The 25,058-nt window shown below is 44.1% G+C and overlaps 1 protein-coding gene and 1 long non-coding RNA gene across 2 annotated transcripts in view; one reads left to right on the top strand and one right to left on the bottom strand.

Moving 5' to 3' along the window:
- The window catches only part of LOC136400712 (uncharacterized), an 87,596-nt gene extending 70,413 nt beyond the window's left edge, over window positions 1-17,183 (bottom strand). The window contains exon 1 of the long non-coding RNA XR_010750365.1: window positions 17,057-17,183. This is a non-coding gene — a long non-coding RNA (uncharacterized lncRNA). The remainder of the gene's footprint in view (window positions 1-17,056) is intronic.
- Window positions 17,184-17,285: 102 nt separating this feature from the next.
- Window positions 17,286-24,412, top strand: MAT2A (methionine adenosyltransferase 2A). The gene is made up of 9 exons (XM_066377831.1): window positions 17,286-17,501; window positions 19,560-19,637; window positions 19,736-19,858; window positions 20,625-20,737; window positions 20,928-21,071; window positions 21,250-21,468; window positions 21,696-21,878; window positions 21,996-22,129; window positions 22,806-24,412. Exons 1-9 carry the CDS (start codon window positions 17,411-17,413, stop codon window positions 22,906-22,908), a joined length of 1,188 nt encoding a protein of 395 aa, XP_066233928.1. The 5' UTR covers window positions 17,286-17,410; the 3' UTR covers window positions 22,909-24,412.
- Window positions 24,413-25,058: the final 646 nt, after the last annotated feature.

The raw sequence follows: 25,058 nt of genomic DNA, 5'->3' as shown, positions 1-25,058 counted from the left end.
AATGGAACATGAGGGGGCTGTCATTTTCAATAAGGCTCTGCAGTGATACTGGCACCTCAAAAACAGGTCATCTTAATTTGGGAGCTTCTCATGGGATCTGTGCCATAGAAATGCCTAATCTACCTGGGGGAGCTGACCAGACTGAAACCTCTTCATCCATCACACTCCACATTCTAGAGATAACTCACTCCTGTTGTTGCTGTTAATCGTTTTTGTTTTAACTTACAGAAACAATTCTTGCCAATTTTTATAATTTCAAATATCACAGAGGTAGATACAGAAAAAGTGTAAGTCTTACCCCATAGAACTAGCCGCTGTAATGTTTGGTATTTAGATTCCCAGAATTTATTCTATAAATCCAAATATTATATATTTGGACTTACACATATATAACAACTTTAAGAAAAACAAGATGATACTCTATATGACTGCACATGTATTTTACACAGCAGACTATCATGGACTTATTTTCAATCTTTACAAAGAATTCTACCTCAGATTCTCTTTAAAAGCTGCATAGTATTCCATTGTGAATCAAATATATTAATACAGTGTGTCCGTAAAGTCATGGTGCACTTTTGATTGGTCATAGGAAAGCAACAAAAGACGATAGAAATGTGAAATCTGCACCAAATAAAAGGAAAACCCTCCCAGTTTCTGTAGGATGATGTGGTAGCATGTGTGCATGCGCAGATGATGATGTAACACTGTGTATACAGCAGAGCAGCCCATGGCCATGCCAGTCGAGATGTGGACGGTATAGAGGAAAGTTCAGTGTGTTCTGTGGCTCACTAAATTCGAATCAGTGACCAAAGTGCAACGTCAATATCGGCGCGTTTATTTCCTTTTTTTTTTTTTTTTACAGAGACAGAGAGAGAGTCAGAGAGAGGGATAGACAGACAGGAACAGAGAGATGGATAGACAGACAGGAACAGAGAGATGAGAAGCATCAATCATTAGTTTTTCGTTGCATGTTGCAACACCTTAGTTGTTCATTGATCGCCTTCTCATATATGCCTTGACTGCGGGCCTTCAGCAGACCGAGTAACCCCTTGCTTGAGCCAGCGACCTTGGGTCCAAGCTGGTGAGCTTTTGCTCAAACCAGATGAGCCTGCGCTCAAGCTGGTGATCTCGTGGTCTCGAACCTGGGTCCTTCTGCATCCCAGTCTGACTCTCTATCCACTGCACTACCACCTGGTCAGGCTATCGGCGCATTTATAAAGAAGTGCCATCACATAGGAATAACATTACTGGGTGGGATAAGCAGTTAAAGGAAACCGGCAGTTTGGTGGAGAAACTCCGTTCTGGTAGGCCATCAGTCAGTGACAAGTCTGTAAAGGCTATACGTGATAGCTACCTAAGGAGCCCTAAAAAATCTGTGCGTGAGCCCACATCAAACTGCACTGAATAAGTATAAAACCGGGAGAATTTTCCTTTTATTTGGTGCAGATTTCACATTTCTATCATCTTTTGTTGCTTTCCTGTGACTGGTCAAAAGTACACCATGACTTTACGGACACACTGTATTTCAATTTTTTTTTTAAGATTTTTATTTATTCATTATAGAGAGGGGGGGGGGAGAGAGAGAGAGAGAGAGAGAGAGAGAGAGAAGGGGTGGAGGAGCAGGAAGCATCAACTCCCATATGTGCCTTGACCAGGCAAGCCCAGGGTTTTGAACCGGCAACCTCAGCGTTTCCAAGTTAACGCTTTATCTTTTTTTTTTTTTAATTTTTTTTTTTTTCCGAAGCTGGAAACGGGAAGGCAGTCAGACAGACTCCTGCATGCGCCCGACCGGGATCCACCCGGCATGCCCACCAGGGGGCGATGCTCTGCCCATCTTGGGGCATCGCTCTGCCGCAATCAAAGCCATTCTAGTGCCTGAGGCAGAGGCCACAGAGCCATTCTCAGCGCCTAGGCAAACTTTGCTCCAGTGGAGCCTTGGCTGCAGGAGGGGAAGAGAAAGAGAGAAAGGAGAGGGGGTGGGGTGGAAAAGCAGATGGGCGCTTCTCTTGTGTGCCCTGGCCAGGAATCGAACCCGGGACTCCTGCACTCCAGGCCGACGCTCTACCACTGAGCAAACCGGCCAGGGCTTTATCAATTTTTAATTAGTATTTATTTAAAATATTTCTAGGCCTGACCTGTGGTGGCGCAGTGGATAAAGTGTCGACCTGGAATGCTGAGGTCGCTGGTTCGAAACCCTGCACTTGTCTGGTGAAGGCACATATGGGACTTGATGCTTCCTGCTCCTCCTCCCTCTCTCTCTCTCTCTCTCTCTCTCTCTCTCTCTTTCTCTCACTCTCTCTCCTCTCTAAAATGAATAAATTAAAAAATATTTCTATATTTTTGCTATTATAACAATGCCAATATAAATATACTCGACATATTTACATATAGAATGTTAGTATTTCTTTAGAATGGATTGTTGTTAGAGGTGGAATTGAAGAATACTAGGATTCTTAACTTGCCTTATATGGTTGAGCTTCAAAAATTATATATAGAATTATATATAGAATTTGTGAGTGCAAGTGGTACATGTTTCTAGGGAGAGTTTCATAACTTTCTTCAGATCTAAAAAAAGGCTATGAACCAGAGTTACAGGGAGTTCATACTTCCCTGTGGCTCTGGACCATGGGTTGTGAATTTGCAGGCCTTGAGCAATACTGAGCAGGTGTCTGTCCAGCAAGAGCCACTTTTTTGTTCAGGTCCAGGACTACCTGCAAAGAAAGCAGATACTGCCGTTCATCAGTATGTCTTGCCCCTAGAGTAAAGGTGAAGTGCTACTCAGACACATAATCATGGCCAAACACTCCCTCTGTTCCTGGATAATGCTTAGGCTCAAGTAGATCAGATATGTGTGATGTAAAGGTTGGCTGGTGTTCTTGGTTCTCAGGTTGGGAGGTCATCTCCACATTGCCTATAATAGCTTTGCCTCCAGGCAGTGAGGGCAGTGGTTAGTCTCAAATCTGTTTCACCACTCCTCCTTGACCATGTCATTCCCACATCCAGTGTCCATTAGCCTAGCCAAGTGGGGCCAATCCCTATCAGAGCTAGAGACTCGAGTATGTGGTAGTCCACAGACAGGGCACTAACACCCTGCAGGGCCATGGGCTTCACCATGTAAGACTTTTAGGGACTTACAACTTCATTCCAATCCTTAAAGGGAATAAAAACAACAAGGCTGCCTTCCTCTGATTTATAAACTCCAGCATTAACAATAATAACCCTGCAGTGTTTCCAATAGTTCAGTGGTTCTTAACTGGGGAGTATATTTTTTGTTGTCAAAATGTGGGGGTTGGGGGAAAGGGTGCTAATGGCATCCAGTGAGTCGAGGTCAGGAATACTGCTACACATCTTTCAATGCACAGAACAGGTCCCCATAACAAAGAATTATCCAGCACAAATTGTCAATATTGCCAAGGTTGGAGGAAACCTGCAAAATATTTGATTAATAGCATCTACACACTATTTTGGACCAGAGAGTGATCATACTTTTGATATTATTTCCACATGCTACCTGGATCTGCTCACGTGAAGTTTCTGCCTGGATCATCCTGGATTGTCTCTTTTTTTCTTTTTCTTTTTTTAGAGAGAAGAGAGAGAGAAAGGGGGAAGAGCAGGAAGCATCAACTCCCATATGTGCCTTGACCAGGCATACCCAGGGTTTTGAATCAGCAACCTCAGTATTCCAGGTTGATGCTTTAACCACTGCACCACCACAGGTCAGGCCCTGGGTTGTCTCTTTTATAATCACTTTCACACAAACTCAGATAAATCCATTTCTAAACAACTGAGTTTGAATTCTTGGATTATCCTCATTTCTCAATTGGTCTAGGTAAGTGGTCTTCAAATTTTTGCAGGTTTTAACTCCCCCCCAAAAAAATATTTTTTAATGTTTATTTTATTAATTTTAGAGTAAGAAAGGGAGGGAGCAAGAGAAAGGGACAGGAACATCTGTTCCCGTATGTGCCTTGACTGGGGATTGAACTGGCACCCTCTGTACTTCAGGACGATGCTCAACCAACCAAAATATCTGGCTAGGGCCTATATATATATATATATATATATATATATATATATATATATATTTTTTTTTTTTTTTTTTTTTTTTTTTTTGTATTTTTGTATTTTTGTATTTTTTCTGAAGCTGGAAACGGGGAGAGACAGTCAGACAGACTCCCGCTATTTTTTTTTTTTTTTTGTATTTTTGTATTTTTTCTGAAGCTGGAAACGGGGAGAGACAGTCAGACAGACTCCCGCTATTTTTTTTTTTTTTTGTATTTTTGTATTTTTTCTGAAGCTGGAAACGGGGAGAGACAGTCAGACAGACTCCTGCATGAGCCCGACCAGGATCCACCCGGCACGCCCATCAGGGGTGATGCTCTGCCCACCAGGGGGCGATGCTCTGCCCCTCCGGGGCGTCGCTCTGCCACGACCAGAGCCACTCTAGCGCCTGGGGCAGAGGCCAAGGAGCCATCCCAAGCGCCTGGGCCATCTTTGCTCCAATGGAGCCTTGGCTGCGGGAGGGGAAGAGAGAGACAGAGAGGAAGGAGGGGGTGGGGGTGGCGAAGCAAATGGGCGCAACTCCTATGTGCCTTGGCTGGGAATTGAACCTGGGTCCCCCGCACGCCAGGCCGACGATCTACCTCTGAGCCAACCGGCCAGGGCCAAAATATATATTTTTAAATTATGTGCTACCAGAATATTTTTAAGTAGTTATCTGAAGTTTTTCATCATAAGTGCAGTTAAAAGTTTGTAACTTTCAATATATTATAAATATTGGCATATAAAACATAATAAATCATCACTCTTAAATATATCCAATAAAATCTAAATACCATAGAGAGTTAATACCCAACATCATTCATTTTATTTTTAAAAGTTTTTCCATTGATTTGAGAGGGAGAGAGAGGAAGGGGTGAAAGGGAGGGAAAGAGAGAGAGAGAGAGGGATAGAAAAATCAATTTGTTGTTTCACTTAGTTGTTCCATTTAGTTGTGTATTCATTGATTGTTCCATTTAGTTGTATACTCATTAACTGCTTCTCAAATATGCCTTGACAGGGGATCGAAGCCACAACAACTTCAATGCACTGGGACCATGCTTTATCTACTGGGCCATCTGGCCAGGGCCCACTATCATTTACTTTTAAAATACATGAAAAAAAAATTAGAAAAATACTTGACAAATTCTCCTTTAATAGTGAGAAAATTTGTATTTTTCTTTTTCTCTGTAACTCCAATCTATTTCTTTTTTTCTTTCTTTCTTATACTTTTTCTGAAGCTGGAAACGGGGAGAGACAGTCAGATAGACTCCCGCATGCGCCCGACCGGGATCCACCCGGCACGCCCACCAGGGGCGATGCTCTGCCCACCAGGGGGCGATGCTCTGCCCCTCCGGGGTGTCGCTCTGCCACGACCAGAGCCACTCTAGCGCCTGGGGCAGAGGCCAAGGAGCCATCCCCAGCGCCCGGGCCATCTTTGCTCCAATGGAGCCTTGGCTGTGGGAGGGGAAGAGAGAGACAGAGAGGAAGGAGGGGGGGTGTAGAGAAGCAAATGGGCGCTTCTCCTGTGTGCCCTGGCCAGGAATGAACCCGGGTCCCCCGCACACCAGGCCGACGCTCCACCGCTGAGCCAACTGGCCAGGGCCACTCCAATCTATTTCTACAAAATAATTTTATACTAAGGTAATCTATTTTATATCTTATCTTGAAATTTTTTATTGATCATCCTATTACCTGCTCTGTACCAAATATGCATATAAATTAAAATACATTAAAAATGTTTATTATAAGTCTAAGGATGAGAAATAGTTTCTTTGTCTTGACTTAATATAAAATCAGTACACAATTGATCATAATATGAAATATAATTTTTATAATTATTAATCAAAAAATATATAAGCCTGTGTATGTGTGTGTGTGAGAGATTGAAAGTGTGTGTGTCATGAAGTGGATGGTTCTTCTTTCCCCAGTAAGTTTAAAATCCACTGAAGAATATTACTTATTTTTAGAAAAAGACAGGGTTCATTATTGATTCTAATCTTAATTTTCAATTTTATAGCTGTACTGAGTACCTTGTTCATATAAATAAGTAAATATTTATGAAAAAAGTTTGTTAGAGCCATTTTACTAAACGTTTTTAATTTCTTCTGAGTTAAACCAAAAAACAACAAACAAAAAATCACATAGTAATCTATCATTCCAAAATTATGTTTAATGATCTATCAGCTAACAACATCATAAACTCAAATCCAATTATGTAGAAACAAAGGATTAGACAAGATTTAACTGCAAAAAGGATTTTTTGGTTATCAGAATCATCCATTTTCTCAATACCTAGACTAATAATATGTGTCCCTTTGTTTAGCACTCCAGAGATTCAGCCGGGTAAGAAGGTCTTCCCTCCTTTAATCACTTAAGAGAAGGGCCACTTGTCAAAGGGGAATTGGGAAATAATCTATTCTTCCATCTCAGTTAGTATGGAAGTTGGGGAGTTGGAAATCGATACAATAAAACTACTAATGTCTGAACAGACCTTGGAGAGCTTCATGTAGTCGCAATACCCTATCCTAATTTGCAGACTGCTGGCCTACACCCTTGCTCCTCAAAATGAGGTACATAGTCCAGCAGGGTCAGCAGCAACTAGGAGCTTGTTAGAAATGCAGAATCTTGCTAAAATGTGCATTTTAAGGAGATTCCCCAGGTGACATGTATGCATATTAACCTTTAAGAATCCACTGCTCCCTGGCCAGTTGGCTCAGCGGTAGAGCGTCGGCCTAGCGTGCGGGGGGACCCAGGTTCGATTCCCGACCAGGGCACATAGGAGAAGCGCCCATTTGCTTCTCCACCCCCCCTCCTTCCTCTCTGTCTCTCTCTTCCCCTCCCGCAGCCAAGGCTCCATTGGAGCAAAGATGGCCCGGGCGCTGGGGATGGCTCCTTGACCTCTGCCCCAGGCGCTAGAGTGGCTCTGGTCACCGTGGCAGAGCGAGGGCCCGGAGGGGCAGAGCATCGCCCCTGGATGGGCAGAGCGTCGCCCCTGGTGGGCGTGCCAGGTGGATCCCAGTCGGGCGCATGCAGGAGGGAGTCTGTCTGACTGTCTCTCCCCGTTTCAAGCTTCAGAAAAATACAAAAAAAAAAAAAAAGAATCCACTGCTGGCCCTGGCCGGTTGGCTCAGTGGTAGAGCGTTGGCCTGGTGTGCAGAAGTCCCAGGTTCGATTCCCGGCCAGGGCACACAAGAGAAGCGCCCACCTGCTTCTCCACCCCCCCCCTCCTTCCTCTCTGTCTCTCTCTTCCCCTCCCGCAGCCAAGGCTCCATTGGAGCAAAGATGGCCCGGGCGCTGGGGATGGCTCCTCGGCCTCTGCCCCAGGCGCTAGAGTGGCTCTGGTCACAACAGAGCGACGCCCCGGAGGGGCAGAGCATCGCCCCCTGGTGGGCAGAGCGTTGCCCCCTGGTGGGCGTGCTGGGTGGATCCCGGTCAGGCGCATGCGGGAGTCTGTCTGACTGTCTCTCCCCGTTTCCGCTTAAGAAAAATACAGGAAAAAAAAAAAAGAATCCACTGCTTAGCCTGACCTGTGGTGGCACAGGAGGTAAAGTGTTGACCTGGAACGCTGAGGTCGCCGGTTCCAAACCCTGGGTTTGCCCGGTTAAAGCACATACGGGAGTTGATGCTTCTTGCTCCTCCCTCTCTTCTCTCTCTCTCTCTCTCCCACCCCTTTCTAAAAATGAATAAAAATAAAATCTTAAAACAAGAAAGAATCCACTGCTTAAAGCAAATTGTCCATGGTCCTAAAATATAACATTGCCCCTAGAGTAAAGGTGAAGTTATAATGGCATATATATATAATGCTCCATATAATATGGGTCTTGCAGGACTCTTGAAAATGTAAGGTTATTACCACTGATTCAACCAATAATTGGATAGCTTAGTAGGTTTCAACCCTGGCTCTTTATTAAAATCACCTGGGTTTTTAAAAAATTTAAAAAATTATTTCAATTACAGTTGACCCAGAATATTATATGTCATATTAATTTCTGGATTAGACATTTATATAACTTATAAAGTGATATCCCCAAAAGTCTTGTAGACCTGGGTTACTTTTAAAATACAGGGGTCCTCAGGTTACGACAGTCTCAACATATGACGTTTCAAGTTTATGACGCTCACTCCCATAAAAAAAATTTCTTTATCTTATTTATTGATTTTTAGAGAGAGGGGGGAGAGAGAGAGAGAGAGAGAGAAGGGGGAGGAGCAGGAAGCATCAACTCCCATATATGCCTTGACCAGGCAAGCCCAAGGTTTTGAACCGGCAACCTCAGTGTTCTAGGTTGACGCTTTATCCCACTGCACCACCACAGGTCAGGCCTTTTTTTTTTTTTTTTTTTACAGAGACAGAGAGTCAGAGAGAGGGATAGACAGGGACAGACAGACAGGAACGGAGAGATGAGAAGCATCAATCATTAGTTTTTAGTTACGTGTTGCGACACCTTAGTTGTTCATTGATTGTGTTCTCATATGTGCCTTGACTGTGGGGCTACAGCAGACCAAGTAACGGAGCCAGCGACCTTGGGTCCAACCTGGTGAGCTTTGCTCAAACCAGATGAGCCTGCGCTCAAGCTGGCGACCTCGGGGTCTTGAACCTGGGTCCTCTGCATCCCAGTCTGATGCTCTATCCACTGCACCACCGCCTGGTCAGGCTCCCATAAAAATTTTAAAAAGTTGAGATGTACTTACAAATTATGTGGGCGAACTAATTTGGTTGCGCATGGCGGAAGAATATGCAGTAACGTGGCACATGAGTGAGGGAGTTGGCATCCCCCAGTAATGCTCGCTTACACCATTTTGGACTTAAAAGCACAAGGGCTCCATTTGTGTTAGGCTAGGGTATGTTTTGACTTACACCAAAATTCAGGTTACATCACTATCATCAGGAACAAAACTATGTCGTAACCCGAGGACCTCCTGTATACCTAAACCCAGACATTCTGACTTAAGTCTAGGGAGGGGTACAGGCGTCAGTTGATTTAATGTGCAGCCAGGGCTGAAACCACGACTTTTCCGCTGAATTACCTACTTGAGAAAAGTTGCTCCTTACGACAAATCCTAGCTGTTGTAGTTGTCAAGGGACCCCAGAAACAGATCGTGTCAGTTCTAACCTTCACATAACCAACCACAAGAATTGGGTTAAGTCTCCAACCCAGCTGGAAGCCTGGAAAGAAGGAACCCATGTAGGAAACTGTACAGAGGAAAGGTTCGTTCCAGTAGGACATATTGGGTGATCAATCTACCAGACTACCTTCTTTGTGATAGATGCCACAAACCCTTTGGGATTACAATATGAAGGAAACCATCACTCCAGGTCAAGTTTGGGGGCAAATATTAGAACTCTGCTTTCCACCAGATGAGAAGATCTCAACCTCAGTGGATCCTGACCCTGTCCTGGTTTGTACTGTCCTCGGCCAGACCTTTAATCACAGAGTGCAGTTAAACTAAAATCTCTTTACATTTCTCCTTCATGAACTGCCCTTTTCAGTTAAATGGGATTGTAAGAACATTAATTTACTCAGGCTTTCTGGAGAACTTAGCAGCCTGGAGGACTGAAAAGCAAAACATGGCAAAAACCTTCGCAAGCATGTAAGGTCTCTGTGAATTGTGAGGGCAATATCATTGGGGACAGGATCACATGCTCCCAAGTGCTCCACCAATTCAGCATTCTCTCTCTTGGGGGCAACTGTGTCCTCCCACAGAGCAGAATCGGATAAGACAAAGGATACATTGGTTCCTTCCTATTTCTGTCCCAATATTCTCAGTGTATCAGGGGCATGGGGCAGGACCTTCCTTTGGCTGCCTGTGGAGGCAATTGACAGCAGAAGGATTCCAGGGCCTGGAAATCAGGATACTTGCAACATCAATCAAATCCAATATAAATAGGTCCTTATTTGGTATTATTATTATTATTATTTCTTTCCCAAGTGAAAGGAGGAAAGATAGAGAGACAGACTCCCATATGTGCCCAATGCCCACCGGGATCCACCCAGCAACACCCATCTGGGGCCAATGCTCTGCCCATGGGGGGCCATGCTAGCAACTGAGCTACTTTTAGTACCTGAGAAGAAGGCTCCATGGAGGGTGGCCCAGGCGCTGAGCAACCCTCAGCGCCTAGGCTGATGCGCTCTAGCCAATCAAGCCCTGGCTGTGGGAGGGAAAGAGAGAAAGAGAGAGAGAGAGAGAGAGAAGGGGGAAGGGTGGGGAAGCAGATGGTCGCTTCTCCTGTATGCCCTGACCAGGAATCAAAACCAGGACATCTACACACTGGGCCAACAACAGGGCCCTCATTTGGTATTATTAACACCTCATTCTGCCCGATATATATAACTGGTCAGATAGCTCGGTTGGATAGAGTATCATCCCAAAGCACAAAGGTTGTCAGTTCAATTCCCGGTCAGGGCACATATAAAACTGATTGATGTTTCTGTCTCTCTGTCTTCCCTTCCTTTCTTTCTGAAATCAATAAAACAAAACAAAACAAACAATAAAAAAAAATTAATTCTTCTCTTCAACTGCAAGATATAGCCCCTGGATGAGATATAGCTATCTCAAGTGAAGCCAGCTATACCACCCAGTGAGAATAAGGAAATAGGTCCACAGTACTACTGCAAACCAGTCTGACCTCAAGCTGCTCTTCAAAAGACATTGATGTCCACCTACTACTATGCACTCCTGTTCTCAGAAATCCCAGGATCTAGGGAACCCCAAGACTTTCATAAGTCAGGCAACCAGAGACTTTCACTCCTTTAACTCAAAGATGTAATCTGTCCCTTTTTAGCGGGAAGCAGTTACAGAAGTATGCCCCATTCCTTCAAGAATGGAGAGTGAAAAAATCTTAGGTAGAATTGTTCAATAGGACAAGGGTCTTGAGGTCTGGGCAGTTCTTTACTTTTTTTTTTTTTTTTTCCTGAAGCTGGAAACGGGGAGAGACAGTCAGACTCCCGCATGCGCCCGACCGGGATCCACCCGGCACGCCCACCAGGGGCGACGCTCTGCCCACCAGGGGGCGACGCTCTGCCCCTCCAGGGCGTAGCTCTGCCGCGACCAGAGCCACTCTAGCGCCTGGGGCAGAGGCCAAGGAGCCATCCCCAGCGCCCGGGCCATCTTTGCTCCAATGGAGCCTCAGCTGCGGGAGGGGAAGAGAGAGACAGAGAGGAAGGAGGGGGCGGGGGTGGAGAAGCAGATGGGCGCTTCTCCTATGTGCCCTGGCTGGGAATCGAACCCGGGTCCCCCGCACGCCAGGCCGACGCTCTACTGCTGAGCCAACCGGCCAGGGCCTGGGCAGTTCTTACTGAATGCTATCTTGGTAAATGTAAAATATAGCACAGTATTTTGCAGATGCAGCTTTAAACAGGATGAGCTTGACAGGAACTCAAACTGTTAAGTGTAGTCAACTGCAAAGAAGAAATAAATGTGTAATTTACAAAAGTATGTTGTGTGTGTGTGTGTGTGTGTGTAGGCAGAGTTTTGGATGTGAATCTGCTGTCTCCTTAACAACTACATCTTATTCTTGAAGAGAACATCCAAGCAGTGAACCCTTGAGTTTGGTAACACAAAGATGTTAGGTTCATCAGTATTGATGATGTGGAAAAAAAACTGTATGGTGAAGTTATACTGTAGTATATTTTACTGTTATGATTTGCCTGGTCTGTGGTGGCACAGTGGATAAAGTGTTGACATGGAATGCTAAGGTCACCAGTTCGAAACCCTGGGCTTGCCCTGTCAAGACACATACGAGAAGCAACTACTATGCTTCCTGCTCCCTCTTCTCCTCTTTCTAAAAAATTAATAAAATATTTTTTAAAAATAAAAATTTTGCAGAACAATGTGAGTGTACTTAATGCCATAAAACTGTAAAGTTAAAAATGGTTTAAGTGATAAATTTTGTTTTCATTTTACCACAATAAAAAAAATTAAAATAATTTCTACCTTTACATAGTGTTCTGGGGAAATGGCCATGAAAATTGAGAAAAATCTACATTTCAAGTAAAATATTTCTGTATATGTGAATGTTCACAGGAAAAGGTATGCAAGAATACAAAGCAAGCCTGACCAGGCAGTGGCACAGTGCACAGAGCGTTGGACTGGGATGTGGAGGACCCAGGTTCGAGACCCCGAGGTCACCAGCTTGAGCACGGGCTTATCTGGTTTGAGCAAGGCTCACCAGCTTGAGCCCAAGGTCGCTGGCTCGAGCAAGGGGTCACTCAGTCTGCTGCAGCCCCCTGGTCAAGGCACATATAAGAAAGCAACCAATGAACTAAGGTGTCACAATGAAGAACTGATGTTTCTCATCTCTCTCCCTTCCTGTCTGTCTGTCCCTATCTGTCCCTCTCTCTGACTCACCCTATCTCTGCCACACATACAAAAAAGGAATACAAATCAAATTTCATCATTAATTACCTCAGGGAGTGTGAAGTATTTATTAGACTTGTAACTAGGAGCATGCATTTAGAGCTCAGACCCAGGCTCAAGTGCCAGCTCCATCACTGATCTGATCTAGGCGAATTAAATGTTAGTTTCTTAATTTGTAAAACAGGAAAACAGAACCTGCCTCATTAGAATTATTGTGAGGTATAAATATTAGAACAATGCCTGTCATAATAAGTTATATTGTCATCATTATATTATTGTCTCCTTCAGTGTCTTCCATTCCTCATTACTTTACTGGGATTGACAAAAGATATTTTAAATGTTTATTTTATTGATTTTAGAAAGTGAGAAAGAAGGAGAGGGAGAGAGAGACAGGAACATTGAACTGTTCCTCTATGTGCCCTGACTGGGGATTGAACCGGGATCCTTTGTGCCTTGGGACGATGTTCTAACCGACCAAGCTACCTGATCAGGGCAACAAAAGATGTGATTAAGTACCAGGAGAAAAAAACAGAAACAAAACAAAAAAAATACAAGAAGTCTAAAATAAGTGGATTCACATAGTACTTGTTTCAGCTCCAACTAGAGCTAGCTTGCTTCTGACACCATCTGAAATGCTTCAGAGGTCCTTAAGAACTGGTACAATTTTAGAGACATCTGGCTTAGATTTATTCCTTCTTGGCCTGCCATCACATAGAAGGTGCTCTTAAGACTCATAATTAAGGAGCTTTCTTCTGAGCATTTCCACACCTTCAATATTGCTCTTTGATACACCCTGTGTTATCTTCTTCTTTTCTCCTGCCAAATCAATAGCTTCTTACAATGCAAATGTTTTCTCTAACTAGAACTCTCTCGTGGCAGACTGATAAGACCGGTAGTTGTTATATTTGCTGTCTGAGTTTAAAACACCAGTTTATCCCATCCCAGCCTTGACTCTTTTATTAAAAAAAAAAAAAAAAATTGGCCCTGGCCGGTTGGCTCAGTGGTAGAGCATCGGCCTGGCGTGCAAGAGTCCCAGGTTCGATTCCCGGCCAGGGCACACAGGAGAAGTGCCCATCTGCTTCTCCACCCCTCCCCCTCTCCTTCCTCTCTGTCTCTCTCCCCCTCCCGCAGCCAAGGCTCCATTGGAGCAAAGTTGGCCCGGGCGCTGAGGATGGCTCAGTGGCCTCTGCCTCAGGGGCTAGAATAGCTCTGGTTGCAGCAGAGTAACGCCCCAGATGGGCAGAGCATCCTGATGGGCATGCCGGGTGGATCCCTGTCGGGTGCATGCGGGAGTCTGTCTGCCTCCCCGTTTTCAGCTTCAGAAAAAAAAAAAAAAAATTATTTTGCCTGGCCTATGGTAACACAGTGGATAGAGTGCCAAACTGGGACGCTGAGGTCACTGACTTGAAACCCTGGGCTTGGCCAGTCAAGGCATACATGACAAGCAACCAATGAACAGAGTGAAGCAACTACTTCTTGTCACCCTGCCCCACCTCTGTAAAATCGATGAATAAAATCTTAAAAAATTTTTTTGATTGATTTTAGAGATAGGAAGAGAGGGAAAGGAACAGTGATATGTTGTTACACTTATTTATGTCTTCATTGGTTGATTCTTGTATGTGCCCTGACCAGGGATTAAACCTGCAATCTTGGAGTATTGGGAAGATGCTCTAACCAACTGAGCAACCTGGCCAGGGCCTAACCTTGCCTCTTTCATAGGACTACTGCCACATTAATGTTCTTTGGGTTCATAAATCTAGAGCCTTATAGGCAGTGATATGATTTTTCCTATGTGTTTTACAACTTCAGATTCAACAAATCTCATTAATGCTAAATATGAAATAAACTAGTAACTTTTCCTATTTTATTTTACCCTGAGGGCACTAGTAAATGGATTAGAAATCTTACTCCATTTAGAACAGGATAGTGATGAGCTTCCCTGTTAGTAAAGAGCTCTCAATTTTATTATGCTTGTGACTAAAACAAAGCAGTAGCTCTTTTCATTGACTTTACAAGACGTCCAGCGTTTCTCATCTGCCCCTTCCTTCTTCTATCCCTTATATATTTATTCTTTCCTCTGATCTCCTTCCCTCTCCTCAAACATTCTTAAGTACCTTCTGTATGTCAAGCACTCAGCAACAAAGGTTGAGCAAAACAGACCACTTTCTCATTGTCATGTTTTACATATGTAATGGGAATTGAATCATCCATTGAATAATCACCAAATCTGTAATTTCAAACTGCACTTAGTGTCATATAGGAAAGAAAACACAAAATCCTGTGAGAAATCTGTATTGGTATAGGCTTCATCCAGGAAGAGGCAGCTGATCTGGGCTAGGAAGAATGAGGAGTTTAGCCAGGCATTTCCCCCCATTTAGAGCTCCAGGTGGCAGAGAGACCAGGACTGTCATAGCACCAGTCTTTGGGTGTGCCTCATGAGAGGTGCTTATAAATATTTGTAAAAGAAAGGGACCATGTGAAAAATATAAAATGTGTCCTGCTTTGTTTTGATACTAATCAAGTAATAAATTTGACTGTTAATAATTAAAAGAAATCCAAAGAAGAAGAGAGAAGGACAAAGTGGCACAAGAAGTATTGCAGTTCAATCACACTCAGGCCTTTCAGCGTATGTAGAAATTTTAGACTTTATCCTAAGAGCAATTGGAAGCCACTGAAGGGTTACTGATTACAGCTAACATTTAAAAAAATACCTATTTTGTGCTAGTAACTGTGATAAAGACTTTTACTTGAGTGATTTTACTTAATCCTTGAAGCAATCATATGACAATACTATTATCCCAATTTTACAGATGGAGGACACTGAGGTATAGAAAGGCTGCTTGCTCAACACTCTTAAATAAGTGGCAAGAGGCTAGACTCCAAAACCCCTACCTACTCTTAACCAGGATATTACACATGCTATGAGCAAGAAAGAGTAGGTTAATAAGTATGAACAGCTGATTCTAATCTCCTTGGCAGGAACAGCCCCAGAGTGGAGTTGGTAGCAGAAGTATCAGGGTGGAATAACCTAATCATTGAATTTTACTAATCCCCTTGTTCTAACTCCGCATTAATCAAATAACCTTGTAATTATTATCTGGCTTCCCATATAGATTTTTCTGCTGGGAGATAATACATTGACCAGTTTACAAATGCAATTTGTTTCAGCTGGCATTTTTATTATACATTGTGAGTTAATAATCTGGCACTCTGCTTTTTTTTCTTTTTTAAGTAAAATACACTAGAACAAAACAATATGAAGTAGTCTTATTTTTTCCATGAAGTTAGTTTGAAATAAAAACCAACAAATAAAAACAACATACTGTCTTTTTTTTATAGTGCCTGCTTTGAGTGACCATGGATGTGGTCATGAAGTCCAGAGATGAGCCCTTTCTTTACCTTCTTTGTCAAAGCCGTGGCACAGCCCAAGTGTTTCCATTGTTTCCCTGAAGGCAAAACTCCTTTCCTCCCGCATGCCACCACCGAGATTGTTCTTCATAATTTACCCAATTCTGAGGATAAGCAGCAGGAGGCTGCTATCCTGGGGTCTCCTTCATGTCCCCAGAGACCCTGTCCTAGGAGCAGGCAGGCTCCTAACATCATTAAACTCGATGCTAATGCGCTCGGGGCCACCACGACAGCAGCCTCTGCCAAAGCTAGTCCGCAACCCCTACACGAGACAAGTGACACCCGCCCTCCTTTCCACTTGTGAGGTCCTTCCAAATGAGGACTCCATGAAGTCGGTTCCTGACTCCCTATTCCTTGTTGGCTCAAATTTTTTGTTATTTTCTTTTCTCCCTGAAATTCTTTTAATGGGCACAACGGGGACAAACGCAGGTGGACATTTTAAAGTGAAAGCTTCGTGAAAGGGAACATTTCACCTCAAGAGGTCTGCTTAGTCACATACAGTGGCTAAATATAGGGTTTTCTCCCAAGAAAAATATTCAATGGTCTCTTCAATAGAAGACTGAAATGACACTCTAAACATCAATTTTCCCCCTTCAAAAATACGGAAATGTCAGCAAGTGCAAGGTCAGCCTTGTGAGGTCTCCTTTCTTGAATGTCGAAGAAGCCGGAGCTGCAGGATCAACAAAAGGAAGGGCTTCTTTCAGAAACTTAAGCGCTGGGTGTGGAAGGAGGGCTGCAGCCGTTTAAATCATTGACAGAACTTGCACCAGAAATGGTGGTTCTGCTTTTCCACCATTTTCACCACAGAGGCTTTCACCAAGAAATTACACACAGGACCATCTTTCTATCCAAAAATAAATAAATAAATTACTAGCCACGAGGCCCCCCACAATCAGGGTTTCCAGCCGCCAGGTGCACGCAGGGAGAGGACGAAAAAGGCGGTGCGAAGAATCGTCGCTGCCCAGCCAAGATGGCCACTTTCACAGGGCTGAGGGCCACCAGCTCCCTGTCACCAGGGCACCCAAACGCGGTGCGGCCGGAAAGACCCACGGGAAAGAGCCAGAGGACAAAACCTTCACAATTCCCATCGCCACCGCTGGGGGACGCGACCTCGCCGCCAGACAGCCGGCCAACGGTCGGGAGGTGCCATGTCACAGCACAGGGGAGCAGACCCATAAAGCCCTTGCGGCTTTTCCTCCCACATCGAACACGGAAGGGTACAACGACCCCGTACACTCGTGTTTCCACTTACCCCTTGTTACGGGTGCTTACGATAGCTCAATATTGGCGGAGGGGTGCATTCCCTCGGTCCCCTCGCACTGCCTCGCAGAGTGGTTTAGCCTGAGCCGCCCTCGGCGCACCGCCCCTTCTCCCCCGCGCGAGTGGCGCATTGGCGCGCGGCGCCAAGGGGCAGGGCCCGAGCCGGGCGCGCGCGGGCGCTGTGTATAAATACTGGGCCGCGCCACCCGCCGCCTGGTTCGCTCCGCACCGCCGGCCGAAGTGAGTGGACGCTGTCTTCTGACTGCGCAGTTCTAGCCGTCGCCTCTCCGCTTCCTGTCCTCCTTCAACGTCACTTTCACTCACCGCCACTGTCACGAACACCAACATGAACGGACAGCTCAACGGCTTCCACGAGGCGTTCATCGAGGAGGGCACATTCCTCTTCACCTCGGAGTCTGTAGGGGAAGGCCACCCAGGTGAGGGGATGGGGCCTGGCGCGAAGTGAGGGTGGACGGTGGGGTCGGGCCAAGCCAGACCTGGCTGGGACACGCGCGCGCCGGTGCCACCACTTGCCAGGCGGTGGGAAGAGCGATGGCTGCGCGCCTTCCTCTTGGCGCCGCCAGTGCCGAGCGCGTGTCCGCTGCTCCCCTCCCCCTTCCTCTTCTCTCCCTCCCCTCCCATCCGGCTGCGCGCCCCGGCACGCAGAAGATTCCAGAAAACGAGAAGGGCGGCCGCTGTAGCGACTCATGCTCTACCCAAGGGAAGGCACTTTTTGTCCATTCCACCCAGCGGTCTGAAAAACGAGTGGGCAACCCGCCCCGAGCCCTCGCGCGCGGCCCTCGGGAGCGCGCGCCCCGCATTGCAGCCGCAACCACGTGTCTGCCGCATGTGGCATCTGGGTCGGGGGAGCGGCCGGGCTGCTGGAGCGTTGGGCGCTATGGACTCGGGGGCCGCTGCTCGGGACGCTTTCTGTTCCTTGAGTTCCTTGGCTTGGATCATTACTACTCATACCGGCATGTCCTTAGACAGTATATGACCTCGCCTTCGAGCTGACAGTCTCCAACCAAATATAGCACGTGTTGGAGAAGGCATGCCTTATTTGGGCCATGGGTGAAAAGAATGGGAAACGTGAACTGGCGTAAGCTGCCGTTGCGTTTTAAAGCCTTTGGTGCTTACCGTCAGGCATGGTTTTATTTCACGTTTCCGTACCCGGCTTTGTCCACTGGTCCGCCATTATGGGAATCAGTCGACACGTGAGTGAGTTAAGGTATTTCAAGGAACTTTCGATCAGTATTCTGAAAGTATCGCCTGGTAAAGGTCATTATTTTGCTGGACTGCTTCTGCCCTGTCTTAGGTTGACCACAAGGACATTTAGTGTGATGGTTTAAAGGTCCATTTCTCTCTAGTAATCTACTGTGCCTTGGATGATGTTCTAAAAGCACAACCTAGTGAGTGGTATACAGGACGGGACAAAACCCAAGACCCTGATGAGTGATGGTCGAGTGACTTAATCATTTAAAGTCACAGGCATTTGTGACAGTTCGTAGGTTAAGTCCTGATCCTTGGCCTGACTGGAATGTACATTTTGCATGATTGTATTGAAAATTCAGGAAAGTGATATGGGAGAAGGTATTTTTGTTCCTCTCCCAATTTTTAATAGATGACAATATAGAGGAAAAAATCAACATAGATTCAGAATACATTTGGGCATTCCCCAGTTTGTTCAGCTCTTGTTCCTGGACTACTCATAACAAAAGTCAAATAATTTACTATTTTATTCCTTTTGTTCATAAAGTATCCTTGCTTTCATTGTTTAACTCTTTAATGGACATCATTTCTCGTTGCCCTCATTGGTGTTCCTCAGGATCAGGGAGAAGTTGATAAGAAACAAAAAAACAAACGCTGATCTTTCTGGTTGGTTAGATTTATAATGTAAACTTTAAATTTGGGGGATAAAATGTTAAGTATTGCTAAATTTTCCTCCCTTTGCTTTTGGATTTGAAGATAAACCACTCTATCTACTTTGTCTTGATTGATCTTAATAATGTGGCTCTTCTATTTAACAATGGAAATTGTTTTCCCAGGAACATAATTTTTCAAAAAGTCTGAAGTACTGTAGAGATGGGACTTAAGTCCATGTCAGGTGTGAAGTACACATGCCATAATGTTTAAATGTATTAAACATAGTGGATATTCTGCTGGCTTATTTGAATTGGTGATCTTGTGGTGCAGCTATATTAAGACCATGGTGTCAAGTTTTCAAGTAACATTCAGCACTACAGCCAGCATTTATTCTTCAAATGGCTTAGTAAAAGTGCTTTGATTATATAGCAGTAATATCTCCATATTTGTAACACTACTGAATTGTACACTTGAAAGTGTTTAAGTTGGTAAGTCTTAATGTAGGTTATAAACAGTTATAAAAAGAAAGCTCTACCAAAGGTTTTTACAACTGTAGTTATGAGGAAGGGAGCATGACATACTTACATTAACAGTAAGTTACAGAAATTGAGCAAGGAATTGTTTTTTTCCAGATAAGATTTGTGACCAGATCAGCGATGCTGTCCTTGATGCTCACCTTCAGCAGGATCCTGATGCCAAAGTGGCTTGTGGTAGGTTCAGAACACTGATGATTCTTAGCAACTGATGAAAAGGTAGCATCATGAAAATTACAAGAGTGACATTTGAGTGTGAACCTCTCTTTTATTAGAAACTGTTGCTAAAACTGGAATGATTCTTCTCGCTGGTGAAATTACGTCCAGAGCTGCTATTGACTACCAGAAAGTGGTTCGTGAAACCATTAAACACATTGGATATGATGATTCTTCCAAAGGTGTGTTCTAATGAGTTGGCTTTTCTAAGCTCATTTTTCCAAATATTTTCTTCAATTCTCTCTTCTTTTAGTATGTTCCTATTAATCTTTAACTCTAGTTGTATAGGTTCACTTTTTGTTCCAGCCTTATTCCGTTATCTAAAAGCGCTAAGTTGTAGGTATATTTTATTTCTTTTGCAGTAGAGGTGCCTTTTGAACAACACAGGGATTAGATAAGGGGCACTGACCTGACCACTGACATCCCCTGCACAGTTGTCTTAATCACTTTATAGTCCAGTGGCAGATGTGTTGTTGAAGGGTAAACTGACATTAGAATTCTAGAAATTGGTTTTAAGGTTTTGCTATGACCTTCTTTCTTTCTTTTTTTTTTTTTTTTTTTGTATTTTTGTATTTTTCTGAAGCAGAAACCGGGAGAGACAGTCAGACAGACTCCCGCATGAGCCCGACTGGAATCCACCTGGCACGCCCACCAGGGGGCGACGCTCTGCCGTGACCAGAGCCACTCTAGCACCTGGGGCAGAGGCCAAGGAGCCATCCCCAGCGCCCGGGCCATCTTTGCTCCAATGGAGCCTCCCTGCGGGAGGGGAAGAGAGAGACAGAGAGGAAGGAGAGGGGGAGGGGTAGAGAAGCAGATGGGCGCTTCTCCTGTGTGCCCTGGCCGGGAATCGAACCCGGGACCCCTTGCACGCCAGGCTGACGCTCTACCACTGAGCCAACTGGCCAGGGTGCTATGACCTTTTTAAAATAAGGTTTTGTTTTGTTATAGGGTTTGACTATAAGACATGTAATGTGCTAGTGGCCTTGGAGCAACAGTCACCAGATATTGCTCAGGGTGTTCATCTTGACCGGAATGAGGAAGACATTGGTGCAGGAGACCAGGTATTGTGACAAGGGCTATTTGCATCTCTTCTGACATTAAATTCTGAGGCCTGTATGGGAGTTGAAGCTTCCTGCTCCTCCCTCCCCCTTCTCTCTCTCTCTCTCTCTCTAAAAATTAATAAAAGTTAAAAAAAAAATTTTTTTTTTAAATTCTGAGGCCTGGATTGATATTGGTGACTTTCCTTTTTAGGGGCTGATGTTTGGTTATGCCACTGATGAAACTGAGGAATGCATGCCGTTAACCATTGTCTTAGCACACAAGCTCAATGCCAAACTGGCTGAACTACGCCGCAATGGCACTTTACCTTGGTTACGCCCAGATTCTAAAACTCAAGTAAGTGATGATCATTACAGCTAAATTGCATATATTACATTGGCCTGGAATATTAGCTAAGTCATTTGATTAAGGCTAATTTAAAAACTGGCATTTTTCTGCTATCTTAAGGTAGAGAACCTAGAACAAAACTATTGTGTAGTAAACTGATGTTCTGATGATCTGTGTTGCCTTTAAGGTGACTGTGCAGTATATGCAGGATCGAGGTGCTGTGCTTCCCATCAGAGTCCACACGATCGTTATATCTGTTCAGCATGATGAAGAAGTTTGTCTTGATGAGATGAGGGATGCCCTAAAGGAGAAAGTCATCAAAGCTGTTGTACCTGCTAAATATCTTGATGAGGATACAATCTATCATCTACAGCCAAGTGGCAGATTTGTTATTGGTGGGCCTCAGGTAAGGCCTTACAAATGTCAATTCAGTTTACTCTGTTTGGATCTTCTCTGATGATTACTTGTAAGAATTTGGCCACTACCACTTTCGTAGGGTTTTTTGAAGCCTACACATGAATCTTCTGAGAAGATATTTGCTGACTGATACAGAATAGGCATTTAACAAACTTGATCTAGAACCACTTACTGGGAGGGATAAGGCATAAAGTGACTGAACTTCTGTAATTTCAGGGTGATGCTGGTTTGACTGGCCGCAAAATCATTGTGGACACTTACGGTGGTTGGGGAGCTCATGGAGGAGGTGCCTTTTCAGGAAAGGATTATACCAAGGTGGACCGTTCTGCTGCTTATGCTGCTCGTTGGGTGGCAAAATCCCTTGTTAAAGGAGGTCTATGCAGAAGGGTTCTTGTGCAGGTATACACTTTTATATATAACTGGAGTGATTAAAAGGCATGTAAGGGGGGGGGCATTTAGTAGTTATCTACTTGGCTTTTTTGATAACTGACTCTTCTGACATTTGAATCCTTCTAGGTCTCTTATGCTATTGGAGTTTCTCATCCATTGTCTATCTCCATTTTCCATTATGGCACCTCTCAGAAGAGTGAGAGAGAGCTATTAGAGATTGTGAAGAAGAATTTTGACCTCCGCCCTGGGGTCATTGTCAGGTAAAGATGGTAAAGCCCATTGCTAGTGAAAAATACTAAGGGTGTGGGGTGTTATAGATATTTGAGTTATATTTATATCTGAGAAGGTGAAGGAGGCTCCTCAAGTGAGAGAACATTGTAATTCTTAGAATGTATATTGGTGTTACCTAATATGCCTTGAATAAAGGCTTAAATTATTAAGAAAAATATAAAAGAATAGCATTACACGCTTAGACTTAACTACCCAGAGGGTCTTCCACATTTGATACTGAGCATTGTGCTCATCTTACCTAAGAATTCTTACTTTGAAGAAATCAGTACAGATAAATGGATTCTTCAATGTTGAAGGCTATTAATAAAGAAAATAACCATGGTAGGATGTGGGCATGGCATTTTGGTAAGTATTGTATGATCTCAGATGAGCTTTTTGACACGTAAAGTTTCTCAGAATAATGACAAGTTTTCATATTTGTTGAGCCAGGGACCGAAAAACAAGAATTTATAGTTACTAATAAGGACTGTACAAGGAGTTTGGACACCAGGGAAGTAACAAATACCTTTGCCACAAACTTTTTTCCTAGCATACCCCAGAGAACTGAACTCATTTGCCAGAAGTCTTGAAAATGAGTCTTGCTGATTGTTTTTGCTTAATTTTAATTGATTACTACATATTAAGTTACGGACTTGTATATTCCAGGGATCTGGATCTGAAGAAGCCAATTTATCAGAGGACTGCAGCCTATGGCCACTTTGGTAGGGACAGCTTCCCATGGGAAGTGCCCAGAAAGCTTAAATATTGAAAGTGTTAGCCTTTTTTCCCCAGACTTGTTGGCGTAGGCTACAGAGAAGCCTTCAAGCTCTGAGGGAAAAGGCCCTTCTTCCTAAATTTTCCTGTCCTCTTTCAGCTCCTGATCAGTTGCAGTCACTCTAGTCAATGACATGAATTTTAGCTTGTGTGGGGGACTGTAAGTTCGGCTTGCTATTCTGTCCCTAGGTTTTTTTGTTCACCATTATGAATTTAGTGAGCATAGGTGATCCATGTAACTGCCTAGAAACAAACCAACAACACTGTAGTAAATAATGCTTTGAAATTGAACCTTTGCGCCCTATCACCAACCCCCCAAAATTTTAATTGCATTGACTTTCTCACCAAATGCTGAAAATGTCCTTGTAATGTGCACGTAAAGTACTTGTAGTTCCATTATAGCTTCTGTCTGGCAATGCCACAGCCCTGTCAGCATGAATTTGTAATGTCTCAAGCTCTATTATGGATATGAAGCTTTCCCTTATCCTCCCTATAACATAATCCACTTCTAATTATGTAGCTCTTTGTCAGGGAGTGTTCCCTACTCAATCATTCTTGCATGTAACGCAAGTTCCAGTTGGAGCTCTAGCCTGACGTTAAAAAAAAAAAGGCAGTTACCATTAAACCATCTTCCTGGTGCTTATGCTCTTAATTGCCATCTCTTAAACAGCACCAAATCAAGTCTCCATTTATTCAGCTGTCTTTTGGAGGACGTACGTAATAAGGTTTTTATTTAGTAAACCAATCCTATGCATGGTTTCAGCACTAGCCAAACCACCAACTCCTAGCTCTAGAAAAACAGGCACTTGGCACCCTTGTGATGTCACACAGAGAAGTCACAGGGCAGTACCTGAGGGGCTGTAGGTTGCACACTTTGGTACCAGATAACTTTTTTTTCTTTATAAGAAAGACTAAGTACTCCACACTGCACAATAACTCCTCCCAGGGTTTTAACTTTGTTTTATTTTCAAAACCAGGTCCAATGAGCTTTCTGAACAGCTGGTGTAGCTACAGAGAAACCAGCTTCCTTCAGACAGCAGTGCTTTTGGCGGGGAGGAGGAAAATCCCTTCATACTTGAACATTTTCTAATTGCTTATTTATTGTATTCTGGGGTATGGCGTAAGTACAGAGAAGCCATCACCTCAGATGGCAGCTTTTAAAAGTTTTTTTTTTTCCTCAACACCATAATTCCTTTAATATGTTTCCAGCATTCCCAGGTAGGCCAAGGTGTCCTACAGAAAAACCTTGGGTTAGACCTACAGGGGTTCTGGCTGGTGTTATCGAGGGAGGGCAGAGCTGGTGCGGCTTGCCGTGGAGAAAGCTGACTTGGCTGGTGTGGTACAGAGAAGCCAGCTTGTTTACATGCTTATTCCATGACTGCTTGCCCTAAGCAGAAAGTGCCTTTCAGGATCTATTTTTGGAGGTTTATTACGTATGTCTGGTTCTCAATTCCAACAGTTTAATGAAGATCTAAATAAAATGCTAGGTTCTACCTTAACTGTGTCCATTATTCTCAAGTGTTTTGGTATGAATATGATCTGAGAAATATACCCTTTAACTTTGTCATTCTCCCCATTGTTCAGGGCAATTATCACAACCCTAGCCTACAGTAGGTATTTAATAGGTTTGTAAACCCTATCCTTGGCACCAAGAAAGTCAAGTTTAATACTAGTTTTTAAAGCATTGCTGATTTTGGCCAAATGAAATAGCCAAAATTTCATGTGTCCCCTTATTGTAGCAACCACTACTATTCTACTGCTGTTATAAATCATCTTAAAGATTTTAATTTTTTTCTAAAGTTAGAAACGGAGGCAGTCAGACAGATTCCCGCATGCGCCCGACTGGGATCCACCCGGTATGGCCCCTGGGCATGCCCACCAGGGGCATTCTAGCGCCTGAGGCAGAGGCCATGGAGCCATTCTCAGCGCTCCCCCCCCCCCCCCCCAGCCAACTTTGCTCCAGTGGAGCCTTCACTGCGGGAGAAGAAGAGGGGGGGAGAAGCAGATGGGTGCTTCTCCTGTGTGCCCTGGCCAGGAATCGAACCCAGGACTCCTGCATACCAGGCCAATGCTCTACCTCTGAGCCAACAGGCCAGGGCCTCATCTTAAAGATTAACAGCATAAAAACCACTAATAGTACAGGTT

Source organism: Saccopteryx leptura, chromosome 3 (genome assembly GCF_036850995.1).
Source record: "Saccopteryx leptura isolate mSacLep1 chromosome 3, mSacLep1_pri_phased_curated, whole genome shotgun sequence".
Classification (NCBI taxonomy): domain Eukaryota; kingdom Metazoa; phylum Chordata; class Mammalia; order Chiroptera; family Emballonuridae; genus Saccopteryx; species Saccopteryx leptura.
This window is presented reverse-complemented; position numbering and strand designations above follow the sequence as displayed.